General features: G+C 33.7%; 1 protein-coding gene across 2 annotated transcripts in view; it reads left to right on the top strand.

Annotated features, from left to right (window-relative positions):
* Positions 1-15799, top strand: part of LOC149070596 (potassium channel subfamily K member 2-like) — a 56576-nt gene extending 40777 nt beyond the window's left edge. For both annotated transcript variants that reach the window (XM_089248987.1, XM_089248988.1), the window contains exons 2-6: positions 664-798; positions 3240-3401; positions 5658-5993; positions 11620-11846; positions 15477-15799. In XM_089248987.1, coding sequence (XP_089105113.1) covers positions 669-798; positions 3240-3401; positions 5658-5993; positions 11620-11846; positions 15477-15665 — 1044 coding nt within the window. In that variant the 5' untranslated portion in view covers positions 664-668 and the 3' untranslated portion in view covers positions 15666-15799. The remainder of the gene's footprint in view (positions 1-663; positions 799-3239; positions 3402-5657; positions 5994-11619; positions 11847-15476) is intronic.
* The last annotated feature ends 849 nt before the right edge of the window (positions 15800-16648 follow it).

Genomic DNA, 16648 nt, shown 5'->3' with positions numbered 1-16648 from the left:
TTTTTAAATAATTTTTCCAGTAATTAGCATCCGAAAAACTAAAAAAACACTAATTAGTTTTAGGAAAATTTTTTCATCGCAGACCTGTGTAATTATAGAAACTCTGTGAACAGCTCACAAGTAAAAATCTAATATTTAGGAGTTGCTTAGAACCATCAATGCCAAAACGAGCTCAAAATATAAAATAACTTCATTTGAAAAATATAAGAAACATGTTTCTTTTTTGAGAGCAACACTGCCAAATAAAGGATTACATTAAACACATGTAGTTTGGCTATAGAATAGTTTTGCATGGTTTTTTTAAAAATTCATTGCATTTTACCTTTTGCACATCAGTTTATCTGCTATTATGAAGCCTTCTTAAGCTGGAAGTACGATACATTAGAAAAATTGTAGAAAATGTGATTGAATTGTGTGTGCACGTTATCTTCAAATGTTCCATTGGGTATGTAACTGTGATATTCTCATTATTCTGTTATTTGCTGTTGTGTGATGTTGAGTTATGATTAATTGGAAAAGACCTGCAAATTTTTAAATTGGCTCAGTAGCACATTACGTTATATATGTCTACTTCCCATGTGCTTGAGCATACCAGCAGATTTGTAGTTGTTACACTTATTATGCTATCTTATTTAACAAAAATAAAAAATGTTTTCATTTCAGAAACCATGAAGAGTCCTATGACATATATTTTCTTACTTTATGTACTCTACTTGCAATATGGCGCTATGCTATTTTTTGTAATGGAGGCGCATCATGTGTTGCCATTTAATTTACGCGATGAGAAAATATCTCACAGTGAGTATATATATATATATTCTCAGCCATTGTTTTTTTCAATTTTAGCATTTTTAAATATTGGTTATAACTGATGTGAGTTGTCAAGTTTGACATATTTAAGAGCATATAACTTTGATGGATGCACATTTTACTGTTTCAGCACAGCTGATGGGTTAACTGAATAAGATTAGAGCCAAATACAGTAATACAGTGGCTAACAAATGTTTTTTCATCATTTTGTTGCCTCGGCTAACGAATATGGATTTGGCTAACAAACATTTTCATTGATATGGATGAATTATCCCAAAAACAATGAAAAATGCTTTAAATGTTAGTTTTACTTTAAAAAAAAAGACAAGCAAAATCAGTACTAGCATCCTTTCTGTATTTTTATTTCTTGAATAAGATATAGATGTCATACAATATTTCAAAAAATGAAGAACATGAAAAGGCACAAAGCTGAGGGAGTGATTGAGAAGAGTTGGGGGTGGGATGGTGAACGATGCGAAGACATTTATAGCTTTTTCAACTTTCTTTTTTTTCTTTCAAACCGAACACGGCAGAGGCTCTATTACATTATAGTTTACAATTATTGCAATTGAAGGCAGGGCTGTCTTAAGAGCATCATGCGCCCCTGCGCCGTGATTTTTCTGAGGCCGTACCAGGCAAATTTTCGAAAAATTCAACTTCTCATTTTTCGGAGGCCCCTCTCTTCTCTTGAGACCCCAGACCATACCTGGGTGGGCTCACACATTAAGGCAGCACTGACTGAAGGCTCCATCAACCAATAGACCACTCTTTAAGAGTGGCCAGGAATTGAGATTTGTTTTGGCATGGAGGTTGATAGCTTTCAACTGCCTTCCCAATGATTTTATGCTAGTAGTTAGAGGACAATGCCATTGCCCACTATTATGAAGAAAAAGGTCAAACTCGCTCCTCTTTCTTAACAACCCCCCAAAAGTTAAAATGGTCTGTGTCCATTCAAGGGAGTCTAATATTTTATTATGCCAGTTACCCATTATAGAGCTGGGGGCTGTCTTGTTCCTTTCAAACTGAAATTACTGTATAATACATATGTACTCCGTAGTATTCCTAAAAGAAAAACAGTTTGGGTCTTGGAGAAAAAAAAGAGAAAGAAGAAGTCTTAAAAGTAAATTGAAAATTTTCAGTGCCTCGGGTTATGCAGAAACTTGAACTTTTGTGGCACAGATTTTCGAGACTCTACTGTATGCCATTCTTTCTATTTAACATAGGCAATCCAATCGTGACTGCATAATTTCTACTATTATACTTTTGAGCCCAGCTTACTAAAACCAAAATTTTTAAAAATGAAGCAATTTTTTTGATTAGTGGACATTAAAGAAATGTGTAATTGGAATTTTTTTTTTTAGTTTTTGAGATGGAACATATTTGCCAATTTTTTTTGTGATCTATCAGGGTTCGTCAATATATATCATGATATTTATTTTCAAAATATCATATGATATTTTTGATATTTTCAGTCGAAAAGAATTTGATATTTTCATGGATGTAGGAATTCTTCAATCATAAATTAGTTCATCTGCAAATAAATAAACAATTCAAAAATGAAAATATTCAGTCAAGAATGAGCTGATATTTTCAGTTGAGAATGGTTATTTTTTTAGTTGAGAATCATGCGATATTTTCATCGAGAATGGTTATTTTTTTAGTTGAGAATCATACGATATTTTCATTGAGAATGGTTTTATATTTTCAGTTGAATGGGCTGATATTTTAGTCTCATGTTTTCAGTTGTAAATTGGCTGATATTTTCAGTCAAGAAGGGTTTGGTATTTTTAGTCAAGAATGGACTGATTGTTTCTGATGAGAATTGACTGATATTTTCAATAGAGAATGGTTTACTATTTTCAGTCAATAATCAACTGATATTTTCCATCTAGAAAAAGTATAGATACTTTCAAAATATCATATTTACAAAACCTGCTTCTGCAGTTAAATGTGAAAGAGGATTTGAAATATCTTAATAATTATCAAATGTAAATCTTGATGTCAAGTAGGAAATGCTCTAAATTTTATAGTTTACACCATTTGTGAAAACATTTATAATCTACAATAGCTTGACTATTCTATTTTGATGTTGAATGTGAAAGTAATGCTAAAAACATAAAATTATAAACATCAGATGAATGTTTTTAAGTAAAGGGGTATGTTCTAACTATTAGTTTACATCAAACCTGAAAACATTGATTCCCAACAATATGTGGACTATTCTGTCGAAAATATTGGATATATATCAAAATATCTGATATTTTCAATTTAAAAAAATGTAGAATAATTTACGAACCCTGTGATCTGTGAGCAATATATGTTTAAAATGTTTTGATTACCTTTTTTTCTGTCAATTAATATGAATACATTTTGTGTAATATTTAATAAATGTAAATCTCAAATGTTTTTTTTTTATTTCTTCCATGCAGATGTTATTCATATCCTGGAATCTAAAAACTTCAATTCAAGTGACTTCATAGCTGTAGAATCAGATATACGTGAAGCATTTGGAGGTGACGATAATGAAAAGAAACAAATATCTGATTTATACCATGCTTTATTCTTCACATTGACTTTTACTTCTACTATTGGTGAGAATTTTATTCCCTTACATTTCCAGTTCAAGTTCTGCTGAACAGAGTTTTGAAATTTTCTAAGATATATTGAACTCCTTGTGAGATTAACGATGTCATTCTGATGACACACTTACAATACAAATACAAATACAACGCCACAACAGGCAAATTTCCCAACGAAGTGGCTGACTTAAGAACATCATGGATCCCTGAGCCATTTTTTGGAGGCCCTACCTACTACTACTACACCACACATGCGCCCCGCGGAACCCCCCAACGAATCGGTACATGCGGGAATGTGCGTGTACGTGTATTGAAACCTGACGTGAAGTTTTGTTGTTTCTCTGTAATGCTTGTTATGTGTAGTGCTGCCATCTGCCAATGCCTGTCTTTTATTTTTTATTTCAATTTTTGATGAATTTTTCATGTTTTGAATAAGCTGTGAACAATACCATTATATTTTGAAATAATTGAAATACAAACCGTGAATGTACAGATGTGACTGCATTCTGACAGTGCTTTTAGAAAAACATGCACAATTTTATCAGGCAGTTAACGCATGGGCCCACCCAGGCACAACCCGGGGTTTTCAGGAAAAGAGAGGCCTCACAAAAATGAGATCTTGTTAAAATTTTCTAGAATTTACCAGGTAGGGTCTCAGAAAAACCACTTGGCCCAGAGGCCCATAATGCTCTTAAGACAACCCTGTCCAGAGGCATATTTGCAGGGGGAGGCAAAGCAGCTAGACCCCTATCAACTTTCTCCATTGTTGGGGCCATATGGTCATATTTGTAGTATATCAGAAAGTATAGCTATGATCGGTTTTTTTTGTCCACAAAGGGGAGTTCAATTCCGATTAGTCTTCTCATTATTAAGAGAATGACTATGCTTGCAGAAATGTAAAAAAAAAATAATAATAAATAAAATAAATAAATAAAAATAAAATAAACAATTGTAAATGGTTTTTTGATAGCAAGGATTCAGTAAAATTTCAACTTTGAAGCAGGATGAATCAAAGACAGTTAACATAAATGCCAGTAAATTAAATCCAGTAGTACAAAACCTAGCCGCTGTGGTGGTCGAGTAGTCATAGTGACGGACTCACGTCGCGAGGATCCGGGTTCGAACCCCACCGTCACCACAGTGGTGGTCTTCTGAAGTTGATTTCCTGTGGTTTCCAACTTTGAGCCGATCTCCTCATTAAAAAGTCTCGCCACAGAAAGCAACAGGCCTAGAACAATAAAACGATAATCATTATACTTCACTCATAGTTAGAAGAACTGGTGGCAGATGGTAGCACTACACATAACAAGCATCACACAGAAACAAACTTCATGCCAGGTTTCACTACACATACATGCTCATTCCAACATGTACCAATTCGTTAGAGGTTCCGCACGGGAATATGGACGAGGTGCATGTCTGGTTTAGTAGTAGTACAAAACCCTGCAATTCTAGAAAATTCGTAAAGCTATTGGCCTCTTGAAATTATATACTGGAAAGGTTTCTGTGGGTCAAGAAAGGTTGAGAACCGCTGCTATAAATAAATACTCACATAGTCTTATATATATAGTTTACTTATGAATTTTTATAGCAATTCTGGATGATGCATATTTTATTGGGATAAAGCAAATATTTCTGCCACCTGGCAAAAATTCATAGAATTGAAAAATACGAGATTTATCTGTTTTCGGTTCTATAAATAAAGTCTTTTACTTATGAATATTTCTATAGCAAATTTGGGTGATGCATATTTTATTTGGAAATGTTTTCATATTTTTGGTTGCTGAATATTCATTTGTATACCATGTACTTTTATAAGTTTCATATGTTTTTATATTGAAAAGAATATTTTATTATTGAAAAACCAATCTTGGTATGTCTTGAATAAGAAGAATAATTTTTACCAATTTTTGCCTGGTTTTTTCCACTTTTTGTCCATTTTTGCCGGCAACCCTGAAACTTTCACAAAAATGAGAACTGAATGTGAACTGGTGGATACAGGGGTACAGGAGGTGGATTACCATTCACTGGTCATGGGTAGGGGGCACAGATGGCCTGTGGGCCATGCATTGATCTCTGTTCCTGTAGATTAAACTGAAAGGTGCAAAAATTGTAGAACATGCTGAGAATCTAAGATAATTTATATGCTTTTACTTGGTTTCATATTACTTCTACCTTACTTCATATCTAGATCATCATCAGTACACATATGCAAATTTGATAGATTTAAAATCTTCATAATGATTATGAATATGATATTTTTTTCAGGATATGGTAATTTTGCTCCCACAACAACTCCTGGTCTTCTATTTAGTGTGATTTATGTCATATTTGGAATACCACTGAATATGGCAGTTTTTTCTGACATATCAGAGCTGCATGGCAGAAGGTGCAGGCAGCTATTGAATGATCCAGCAATTCTGTCTATGTATTCGAGCCTGCTTACAATGGTCTTCAAGCTATGGGATGTTTTCTGTTGGTCGATTTGGCTCATAGTTATTCCAGCTGTCACTTTCATGTACACAGAGAAATGGATGTTCATGGGTGGATGCTACTACAGCTTTATTACCCTTACAACTGTTGGATTTGGGGATTATGTATCTGGTCAGTTTGTTTTTATTGCTCACCATGTCTTTTTTTGACTTCTTTTAAGAGTTAATGGGGTGGAAAATCTGCTACAATTGCTACAAGCTGCTACAATTTCCGACGTTTGATACAATTTTTGTTGTTTGCAACTTTCTGCTACAAAAATGCTGAAATTCTTCAATTCTGCACCATCTTGTGCCAAAAACAAAATTTTCCCTTAAGAAAAAGGTCACAAAATAAGCAAAAAATAGGGAATGAAAACAGATGTACTCAGATTGGATTTTTTGTGAAAATAGAATCATTCTATTAAATTCCTAATAGCTTAATCATTATTTTCTATAGTTTAAATTTAAAATAATTTAATTCTATAGTTTAAACTACTATGGTAAGTTAAAAAGCATTTTTAAGTTTACAGTTTTTAATCACTATTCAATTTCTTAGAATTTCTAATAAATATTCTAAGAAGGACCCAGCAAAAGAAGTTATCTCAAAGTATATTGAATCAGACTGAGGTAATGGTCAAGAGTGAACTCAAACAGAAACACTTATTTTAAACATAAAATGGGTAAATTCTGGTAAAAGAAGCAGGATAAAATGTTCAAAAATGCTTGAAACTGAAGAATACAAAAGCACAACTTATAGACTTGCATCAGCGGCAAAAACAAGCAAAATAATTACTTTTCTAATGAGTACAAATACAACGCCACAACAGGCAAAATGCCCAACGAGGTGGCTGATAAGAAGATGCCCATAAAAATATGGATGTCATATATTTCAAAAATACAGCAACCCAATTAAAAATGCAATTAACACAAATTATAAACAATATATACACATGATAAAATATTATACAAAGCCCATAAAGAATACTTATGGTTGTCTTATTCTAAGTATGGATAGCTTCTAGATTTACCCCAACATGTTTATCGTATTTCTTTTTAAACGTGTCAATTGTGTTACAATTTACTACCTCCGGGGGTAAGCTATTCCATTTATTAACAACCCTATTAGAGAAAAATTCCCTGTGACACCATAACCTTGCATTGTCCCTCACCAATCGATACTGGTGTTCCCTTGTAAAAGCAGTCGATTGGCGGTGTTGGTCCATCCTATCCATCCCATTGAAAATTTTGAACACTTCGATCATATCTCCTCGACACCTGCGTTCATCCAATGTAAACATATTCAAAAAATGAAGTCTCTCTTCATAACTCAAGCCCTGTGTGCCAATAAGGACACGCGTAGCTCTTCTCTGCACCCCTTCAACCAAGTCTATGTCCCTCTGTAGGTATGGTCTCCAAAGCCTTACAGCATACTCCAGTCCAGGACGAACTAAGCCTCGAAAAAGTGGAAGAATGACTTTAGGAGAACGCGAAGAGACCTTTTTGAAAATGAGACCAAGCATTCTATTTGCTTTTTTGACCACCGCTGAACAATGTTCAGAAAACCTAAGTCGCTCGTCAATGAGAATTCCCAAATCGGTGACCCTAGTTGCATCCGGGATAGAGACACGATTCAACTCGTAAGAGAACCGTGGGTTGTTCGAACAAAAATGAGCGACCATGCACTTATCAAGGCTAAACGTCATGCTCCATTCATTTGCCCATGCTGCAATCCTGTTTAAGTTGGTCTGGAGCAATTCCCTATCGCTTTCATTACCGATTACCCCCATTAGCTTGACATCATCTGCGAATTTGCTAGTAATCCCATCGATACCCTGATCGAGTTTATCGATAAAAAGTGAAAAAAGTATGGGGCCAAGGACACTTCCCTGAGGAACTCCACTTGTGGCTTCTGTCCAACCAGAGAATTCCCCGTTCACCATAACTCATTGCGACCTATCTCTTAACCACGATTCTATCTAATTCAGCAAGTTGCCCCCAATTCCAATCTCGTGTAAATGCTTCAAGAGTTTGCCATGTTGGACCTGATCGAATGCCTTCTGGAAATCAAGGTAAACAATGTCTACATTTTTGCTCTTACCCAAAACCTTAGTCACGTGATCATAGAAGCAAAGGAGGTTAGTTACACATGACTTCCCCTTCCTGAACCCATGCTGATTATCCGACAATACATTATACTCGTCTATCCACTTCACAAACTGCCTTTTGATGATAATTTTCAAAATTTTCGAGAGGGAGCTCGTCAAACTCACTGGACGATAATTTGACACAGCTTCTCTACTACCCTTACTAAATATCGGAACAACGTTAGCAAGTTTCAAATCTCTTGGGACGATACCCTCAGCAACACTACTCCTGTATATCTGTGCGACTGGTCCCAACAGTTCATTAGCACATTCCCTGAGGACCCTGGGATAGATATCATCTGGTCCTGGTGCTTTGCTTGCACATACATTTCTTAGAAGATTTAGGACCTCCACGTCTTCTACTTGAATATCGTTGAGGGTTTTATTACCCCATGCAACACCCGTACATTGAATATCATTATCTCCATTAAAAACCTATGCGAAAAAGTCATTGAAAGCACTACACATACCTACATTGCTCTCTACAAGCTAAATCTAACAAGTCTCTCTACCAAGTCTACAAGCTAAATCTAAAAATACTGATTTTCAAATTATTTTTGAAATATGAAATACCATATATTAGTCTGCCATTTGATGATATTGTAGGGAGTGTAAAAATATATAAATATCAAGGTCTCCCAAAAAAAATTTTATGATTTAAAAATTAGAAGAAAAAAAAATCATTCTAGATGAAATCTCTATATATTTTGTGCCTTGGGAGGGGGGGGGGGTGGTGCCCCGAGCTGAGATAACACTGTTTTTTAAAGTTAAAAGTAATCCTGTGTACGCTACTGCATATATGTATATAAAAACTGTGTATTTTATTTACTGCCAAAATTTTAAAGCAGTAACTTGTCTGTGGATATGCTCATACTGTATTCTTTGTATTAGCAGGCATGCTAGAAAATACCAGTTCAGTGGTTATTAATCTTTTTCCAATACTGCAGCTCCAGTGCAATACAATTCACTTTCCTTCACCCTGATTACATAATGTGTTTTCTGTTTTCCATATGTTGTAAAATTTAGGATTTTGTAATCTATAACATAAATCATCTATTAATTAGTTTTTATGAATTCTTTTACACATTTTTAATTTCTTTTATAACCTACTTTTTAACATTTTTGAAATTCGAGAGAAAAAGGTATGTTGTAAAAGATTTATTGTTCTTCACTTATTGATTCTAGCTGGAGCAAACATGTATGTTTTTTTAATACTTGATAAATGTTTTATGTTTTTCGTGAGTAGTGCTCACTATAGTATTGAATCAGAGTGCTGCATGCTAATAACATGTGAGAAAAGTAAACAAACCACAAAATATTTTGGGTGAAAAGAAACTTTTCCTATGTAAATTATACATGATTCATTTTTTTTTCGACAAGTAAAATCTAAAAAATGAGGTGCCAAAATTTCAGTATGATCCATATTCTTCAAAGAATTAAAAAAAGTCAATTCAATTCTTCTCATCATTTAAATTTCCCTGAAAAGACAGTTGACATGTTTAAATTTTTTTCCATCTCGCACCTTGAAAATTGCTTTGCAGGACCCACAGTTAAGAAACCGTTGTACAAGTTGCACATTGTCGTTTTGCTTTCTTTGCATACTCTATCTCAGTGTTTCCCAAAGTGGGCAATATCATCCCCTGGTGGGCGATGAAATGGTCCAAGGGGGCGGTAGAAGCTACGAGTATAACATAGGATCCTATGGCTTCGATTGAGCTGGGGGCGATGAGAGGGGTAAAAAAATTGAAAAGGGGGCGATGGAACAAAAAGTTTGGGAAACTATGCTCTATCTTCTTAATTTATAAGAAATGTTCAAAGTGTAAACTGTATATATATATATATATTATGTGTACCATGATCTCTCAATTTATATGAAATGTCTATGTATATTTTTTTTGTTTTTGCATTTTGTGTGTACCATGTTCCCTCAATTTATGCAAGATGTTCAGAGCACCGATATATACATATTTACACTAATGTATACATATTTTTGTAGTTTTCCCCTTTTTTTGTGAACAGTGTTTTTCAATTTATGCGAAATATTCAAGGCATATTCCATTTATCTTTTTGTATTTTGCATTGTTTTTGTGCACCCAGTTTTATCTATCAGTATTTTGTATATATACTTCATTGTGTGTGTATTACATTCATGTATATATTTAATTATTTATTAAAGTTTTCTCCGACACAGTTTCTCCCCTCTTCCCTTAATAGGGACGATGACTAAAGTTGATAGAGCCTGAGTCAGGTTTGGTATTTGAAAGAAAGGTTACTCTCAAATATCTGAATCTAACAGTTGATTGAATTTTCTTGTTTGACTCTCATCTGTGTTCCACCGCTCAGGGACATTTCTGTTTTATTAGCTGCATTTGAGCTCCATGTTTGAATTTGCTGATCAGTTTTGATGTATTACAAATTCTGTATATATTAAGTATAGTAAGACGTCAGTGTACAGCGTCATCTCTAGGAACCGAACAAAAGTTACTTTATAACTGGGGCGATTTAACAACAAATATATGCATGATTTCAGAAGTAAATGTGCACTCTGGTAACTTACATAGGAAATTTCGTTTTGTGCACAGAAATAGCTGGTAAGTCTAGAATTTATAAAGATTTTTTTTTTTTAACTTTTTAAATAGCAAACAAGCAGACAATTTGTGCCAAAATGGTTGTGATATTTAATTTTAAAAAAATGAAGAGATATGTAGTCATGAAACGATTACAACTTATGTTATACAGCACTATTTAAAGAAATCTGTTATGCATGATCACGCTTCTCTGCAAGCTTCACACTATGAACCAACTTTTCTAATTGTCTCATAAATGGTGTTCAAAGATTTTCTAGGAATGCCATATTGTTTTGAAATAGCAATTTTTGGACAAATTTGAATTTACCAAATCTTTCAGGATTTTCTGTTTGTCTACAAAGTAAGATTTTTTCCGTTGGTGGACATCTTATGTACAATCTTGAATGCAGAATACATATTTTTTTTATAATAGCATATTTAAGCCCTCGCTTGTCTTGTTTATCAAGTTCAAACTGTATTTCTATTCTGAAGGTCAATTAGGCATCGTCCGCCCTCTCAGACGCTAGTCCATACCTTTCAACAAATCAGTTATGAATCACTTCCAAGAAAAAAAAAATGAATGGAGGTGGGAGGAAAACCTCCAGTAAAAAAAATTAAATGCCTTCCCTTCTTGAGCATGATGTTAAAGACGTTAAACACAGGAAAGTTTAGCAAAGAATCCCTATTCCATCGGCTCAGATTTTTAAAAACTGGTCTTATAAATAGCAGGGGGACTTTTGAAACCATTAAAATTATATTGAGCTCTTGTGTATATATATCTGTTCCAATTACTTTAAAATTAAAAGTTTTTGCAAAATTAGATGAGCTAAAGGGAAATTTATGCAAAACAGAAAGGGTATGATTATCTTATCGTTATTTAGTGATAAGATTGAAATTTGAGTTATCTCAACCAAGAGAAGCCAAAAAAAATTGACAGATTGAAATGTCTGATGCCTCTGAAGTTTTCTCTAAGTTTAAAACCAGTATTCATATGCATATTGTTTTTTGTTGTAAAAAGAAAATTTGTAAATACAAAATTTATTAACAGGTACTCGTTTGAAAAAAGGGAGCTTTTATAAAATGCAGAAGTTTGGCCTTCTCATCTGGATACTTTGTGGTGTTCCATATTGCAGCTTGATACTTGGATACATGGCCCATTTTTTGATGTTGAATCTCAGTTATGCATTCGTCTGGGATAGTGTGGGGATTGGATTTGTCAAAATTCGATATGCTGAAAAAAAGCTCACTTACCACCAAGTCTTTTTCCACAAGAATGTAAGTCACAAATTTTTCTCACCATGTATGTATGCAAAGTACAGTGATACTTTAGCTAAAGAAGATAATTCATTCTGGAATAACTTTATTTAGCTGAAACGCAATGTCCCATAGGTTTCTATGAAAATAATCTCATTTGTTCACACACTGCCCAAAATTTAGAAAAAACTTTTTAAAACATGATGGAGCACTATAAAAAAGAAAAAACAGGCCGAAAGCTAAAATGAACAGTTTCAAACTCGGATAAATGAGAATTTACAAAAAGATGAGGTGAAATCTTTTTTTTTTATTTTACACTATGCACATAACCACCAGCTTTAAATTGCTAAAGACAACCTAACATTGAGACAACCTAATAGAGTTTGTAGGTGTCCCCATCTATTTGTGATTTGGTCAGCTCATTTCTATGTCAGATACATGCAGAGGGGAAAGATAAGCTCCTAGAGAATGTCTAGATTGATTGGTTTGATGCTAAGAGTCTTGCACTGAAAAAACGAAAGTTCTGAAAATGTAAGCTGTTTTTTTTCTTCTTTTATTGCATTTTCTATTAGCTGAATGTTTCATTTTACATGAAATGCCTCAAAAACTTTTATAAAGAGAATTGGAGGCACATCTGGAAAAGATATGGAGGTGAACATGGGATAACCAGGCTTGAGTGACAGAAATTCTTATGATGATTGAGACAAAATTTCAGCTCACAACAAGGGTGTTAAGTTAGCATGTGCATCTATATCAACAAATGTGTAGTTATCTGAATCTGTATTCGTTAAAGTCAAGGCAGGTAGTATAGTATATACATATATCTTCTCATCAGCACGGAAAATTCATAAGTAGAGGTGTTTGTTAGCCGAAGTATCACTGTATAACTAAGCATTTGCAAATATCTGAAGCCATATCAATTATTAGTGGTATAATGCATATGCCTTAATAAATAATATTAATAGTTTTTTTTAAGTTTGAAGGAATCCTGTGTTTTCATCTCTTTTTTTTGTGCCTTGATGTGGCAGGAAAAAGGACTTTATCTTCAACCTTTTGTTCCATAAATCAGCCTTTTAATTCTGAATGAAGAGTGCATGTGCAGATATACACATACATGCATTGTAAGCATTCAAAATTTCATTTAAACTGGCATGATTTATGGGTGTGTCATATTTTGATGCAGCTAAAACAGGTGGATTTATGAATATCTTATATGAAGTACAGTAGACTTTCACTGATCCAGCTCATATCAGACCAGGGTGTGCCAGATTAGTGGAAAATAGTTAGATGAAAAAGCCCATCTGAATAACTCAGGAGACACCACTTATCAGAATCAATTGGGTATCAATATGACTTTTGGAAAATAGGAAATAGACCACTATCATAAAATGGGAAGAAATTCATTTATAGTTATCAGGATTTCGATTTATGTTATCAATTTTTTTCCAGCCAAAAGTAGTTTTATATATTTTAATGATGAGGTTGAAACAGACTTTATTTCTTGGTAAATCATCATTATCAACCTGCAAGACTATGTGGGAGGTCAGAAGGTGTACCCTTTCCTTGTCAATAATTGTTTTCGTACTCGGTTGCAAATGCCCTATTTGGTCAGTAGTAGCCGCTGTAATCAGTGTACACATGAAATTCATTTTGCAATGGCCCAATTATAGTGGAGACAAATGTAATGTAAAAACAAAAACCCTTTCCATCAGTTCATGGTCATTTTCTTTTGGTAGACCAGATTCACAGTTACTTGGCCAAAAGACTTATACAAATACAAATACAACACCACAACAGGCAAATTGCCCAACGAGGTGGCTGACTTAAGAACATCATGGATCCCCGAGCCCTTTTTTACCCTACCTACGAGCCCTACCTACTACTGCTACACCACACATGCACCCCGCCCACAACCCCCCGCGGAACCCCCAACGAATCGGTACATGCGGGAGTGTGCGTTATGTGTATTTTTTATTGTTATGTGTAGTGCTGCCATCTGCCACCAGTTTTTCAAACTATGAGTGAAGTGTTATGATTGAATGATTTTTCGTTGTAGGACTGTTGCTCTCTGTGGCGAGACTTTTTAACGGGGAGATCGGATCGCATTTGCGCCTTGAAGTTGGGAACCACAGAAAACCAACTTCAGCCGACCACGATTCCTTAGCTTACCTATGGAATGTACTGTACATTAAAAAAAAATTATCATCATGATTTTCTGAAAACATATTAGATGATTTCATTCAGACTCTTCATAATGACTGAATAATACTAATAATCACAGGATTTTAGCTTGAAGCAAAAATCCTGTTTTAAGAACGGTATGGAAAAGAAAATGGCAAGATTGAATACATTTTGCAACCAGTTTTGTGGAAAAGAAAAACTGGAGTCCCATTTTCATTCATCTTGTTTGGTTAACCTGAAGGTATGGTCATTGTATTTGCTTTTGGATGTCTTTCGGATATAGTTATCATTCTGTTATTGTTATCTGAAATTCCTGAGTCTTGGTGTGATCACATTAAACTGCACACACTGTATAAACTTCTGTGCACAGATATGCAGTGACATGTTTTCCTCTTCTGTGGCTTGAAGGAAAAGCGCTGGATTATTGGATGGGCCAGATTATTGCGAGTCTACTGTATATTAACCATGGGCTATTGTAGTTTAGTGTTAATGTTAGGAGCTTTAAAAACTGGTCTTTCCCATATAATACTTAATAAATACTTTTCATATTTAATGAATTTTTCTTTTACCTAAGATTATTCTGATATATTGTGTGAGCCCCTGCTATTTTGTTTTTGAAAGTGCAAATAGCTTTGCAATTTATACATTCATAAATTTTTACTGCGATGATTTTCAAGGAAAAATAATTAAAAAAAAAGAAATATTTTTCCTTTTTTTGCCATGTTATTTACCAATGTTTCTAAGAAATTGTATAGAATTCTAATAACACACATGTTCACATCTGTTCATGAGCATGAGTCCAGACAAATTTTCATTTGAAAAAATAAGTTAACCCTCTATGCCCATGCATATTTGAATATGCATGACAAACACATGGTAAAAAAAAGCATTATACCAACTTCTTTTCTCAATTTTTTTGGTACTTCAAAAAGTACATCTTTAGTGTCATTTCAGTACAAAATATGGCTATGTAAATACAATCTTTTTATATCTGGAAACAGTTGATTCCTTGTCATTTTTTATGAACTGCTGAAATTCTACATGTTTAGAGATTTATAAAATCACACCAAATTGAGAGGATTGAAAATAAATTTCAATCAAAACTATATTCAACTTTGCCGAATAAGATTTTATCTGTAACTAACATTGAAATCAAGGCAAACTTTATATTTTATCCTTTATTAACCATTTTGGCTAATTACAAATCCAATCTAGTTAATTAAATTCGGTGCTGACGTATCTTTTCAATTAAAAATATTCTAACAAAACTCATTTACATCTGTATTTTCTAAAAAAAAATATTTTCAATACATATTTACGGGAGTGAACCATAGAGTGTTAAGCATGCACACGATCAGTAGTATACTGTTTTAATCCATTCATGGTCAAGTAAAATATTGTGTATCAATTTAATTCACTGCATTTGAAACTTGTTTCTTTGGAAGAGTGATTAGTGTATTATTTCTCTAGCTTCTCAATAGATTGCGAGAAGAGGAAGAAAAAGAAGAAGTTGGATGTAATCTCAACAGAATTGAAGATATAGAGGTCATGATACAGAATTTAAAATTAGAGAGAGATAACAAAATTGGAAATCTCCAGGCTAGAAAGAGACACTTGCTGTTCCTGAAGAGAGTTCAAAGATTAGAGATGAACATCTGACTGCGAAGAAAGAGAGAATTATGTCACAGAGTTTTTGCATTTTTGAAGTTGTTTTGTGGTTTTTAATCTGATTTCTTAAATGTATTATTTTCTTATACCTTTAAATATTATGTCTATATAACCATATTTTTTTAACTTTTAGGTGAATAAATATTATTACTGAAGTTGAAGATATTGGCGTATTGGCAGGGGGAGTTAAAAATGGGCTATAGCCCAGGGTGGCAAATTTGAATAATTGGTGGTCAAGAACATTAAATTAGACATTAGAAGGGCAACAACATTTAAATAGCCCATGAATAGCAAAGTCGTAAAATTGCTTCTGGTTTTAAAAAAAGTCACAAAACATTGACACCTGTTTGTCAAGTCTTTGTGGCTGTAATACACTAGGTATGTTTGATTGCTTCATCCCAGTGATTTCTATCAGAAGCTAACCTTTTTTGCATATAAGATACCTGTACAATACGATTTCATTATAGAGCGCCTTGCTGAAAAATTTGCAACAATCTTGGTGTACACATAACGGAGCAGGCCCTTAGACCGAGATCTTTGCCGAGTTCACTGCCCAGCTTAAGAAAATTTATATTATTTAAAAAATAATAATAATAAAGAGTAAAATGACAAAAAAACCAATGATGGAAGTAGGAACGTATTTATGTAGATAAAATGCACACATAATTGAAGAGTTTGGCAGAATAACAAGCTGCATTATATTTTTTGCAAAATCTGTTTTTAACTTAATAAAGTTTTATGTAGCTTCCATCCCTGAAAACAATGACATAAGTAATGTTACTGCCATAAGAGTTTCATGGAATAACGGTTTATGTTACTTTTCCAGGGGAAAAAAACGTTTTAATTCAATGATGTGATGTTTTTTTATTGTGTCTAGTCTAAAGTTTAAGAAACCACACAGACCATTATTTTACTGAACCCTTCAATTTGTGTTTAAAAGGGTGTTTAAAAAAGAATCACCTGATTTGAAATTT

This window comes from Pholcus phalangioides, unplaced genomic scaffold, assembly GCF_987345545.1.
Source record: "Pholcus phalangioides strain wild (caught in Gottingen) unplaced genomic scaffold, Ppha-v1.0 ptg000021l_1, whole genome shotgun sequence".
NCBI lineage: Eukaryota > Metazoa > Arthropoda > Arachnida > Araneae > Pholcidae > Pholcus > Pholcus phalangioides.
This window is presented reverse-complemented; position numbering and strand designations above follow the sequence as displayed.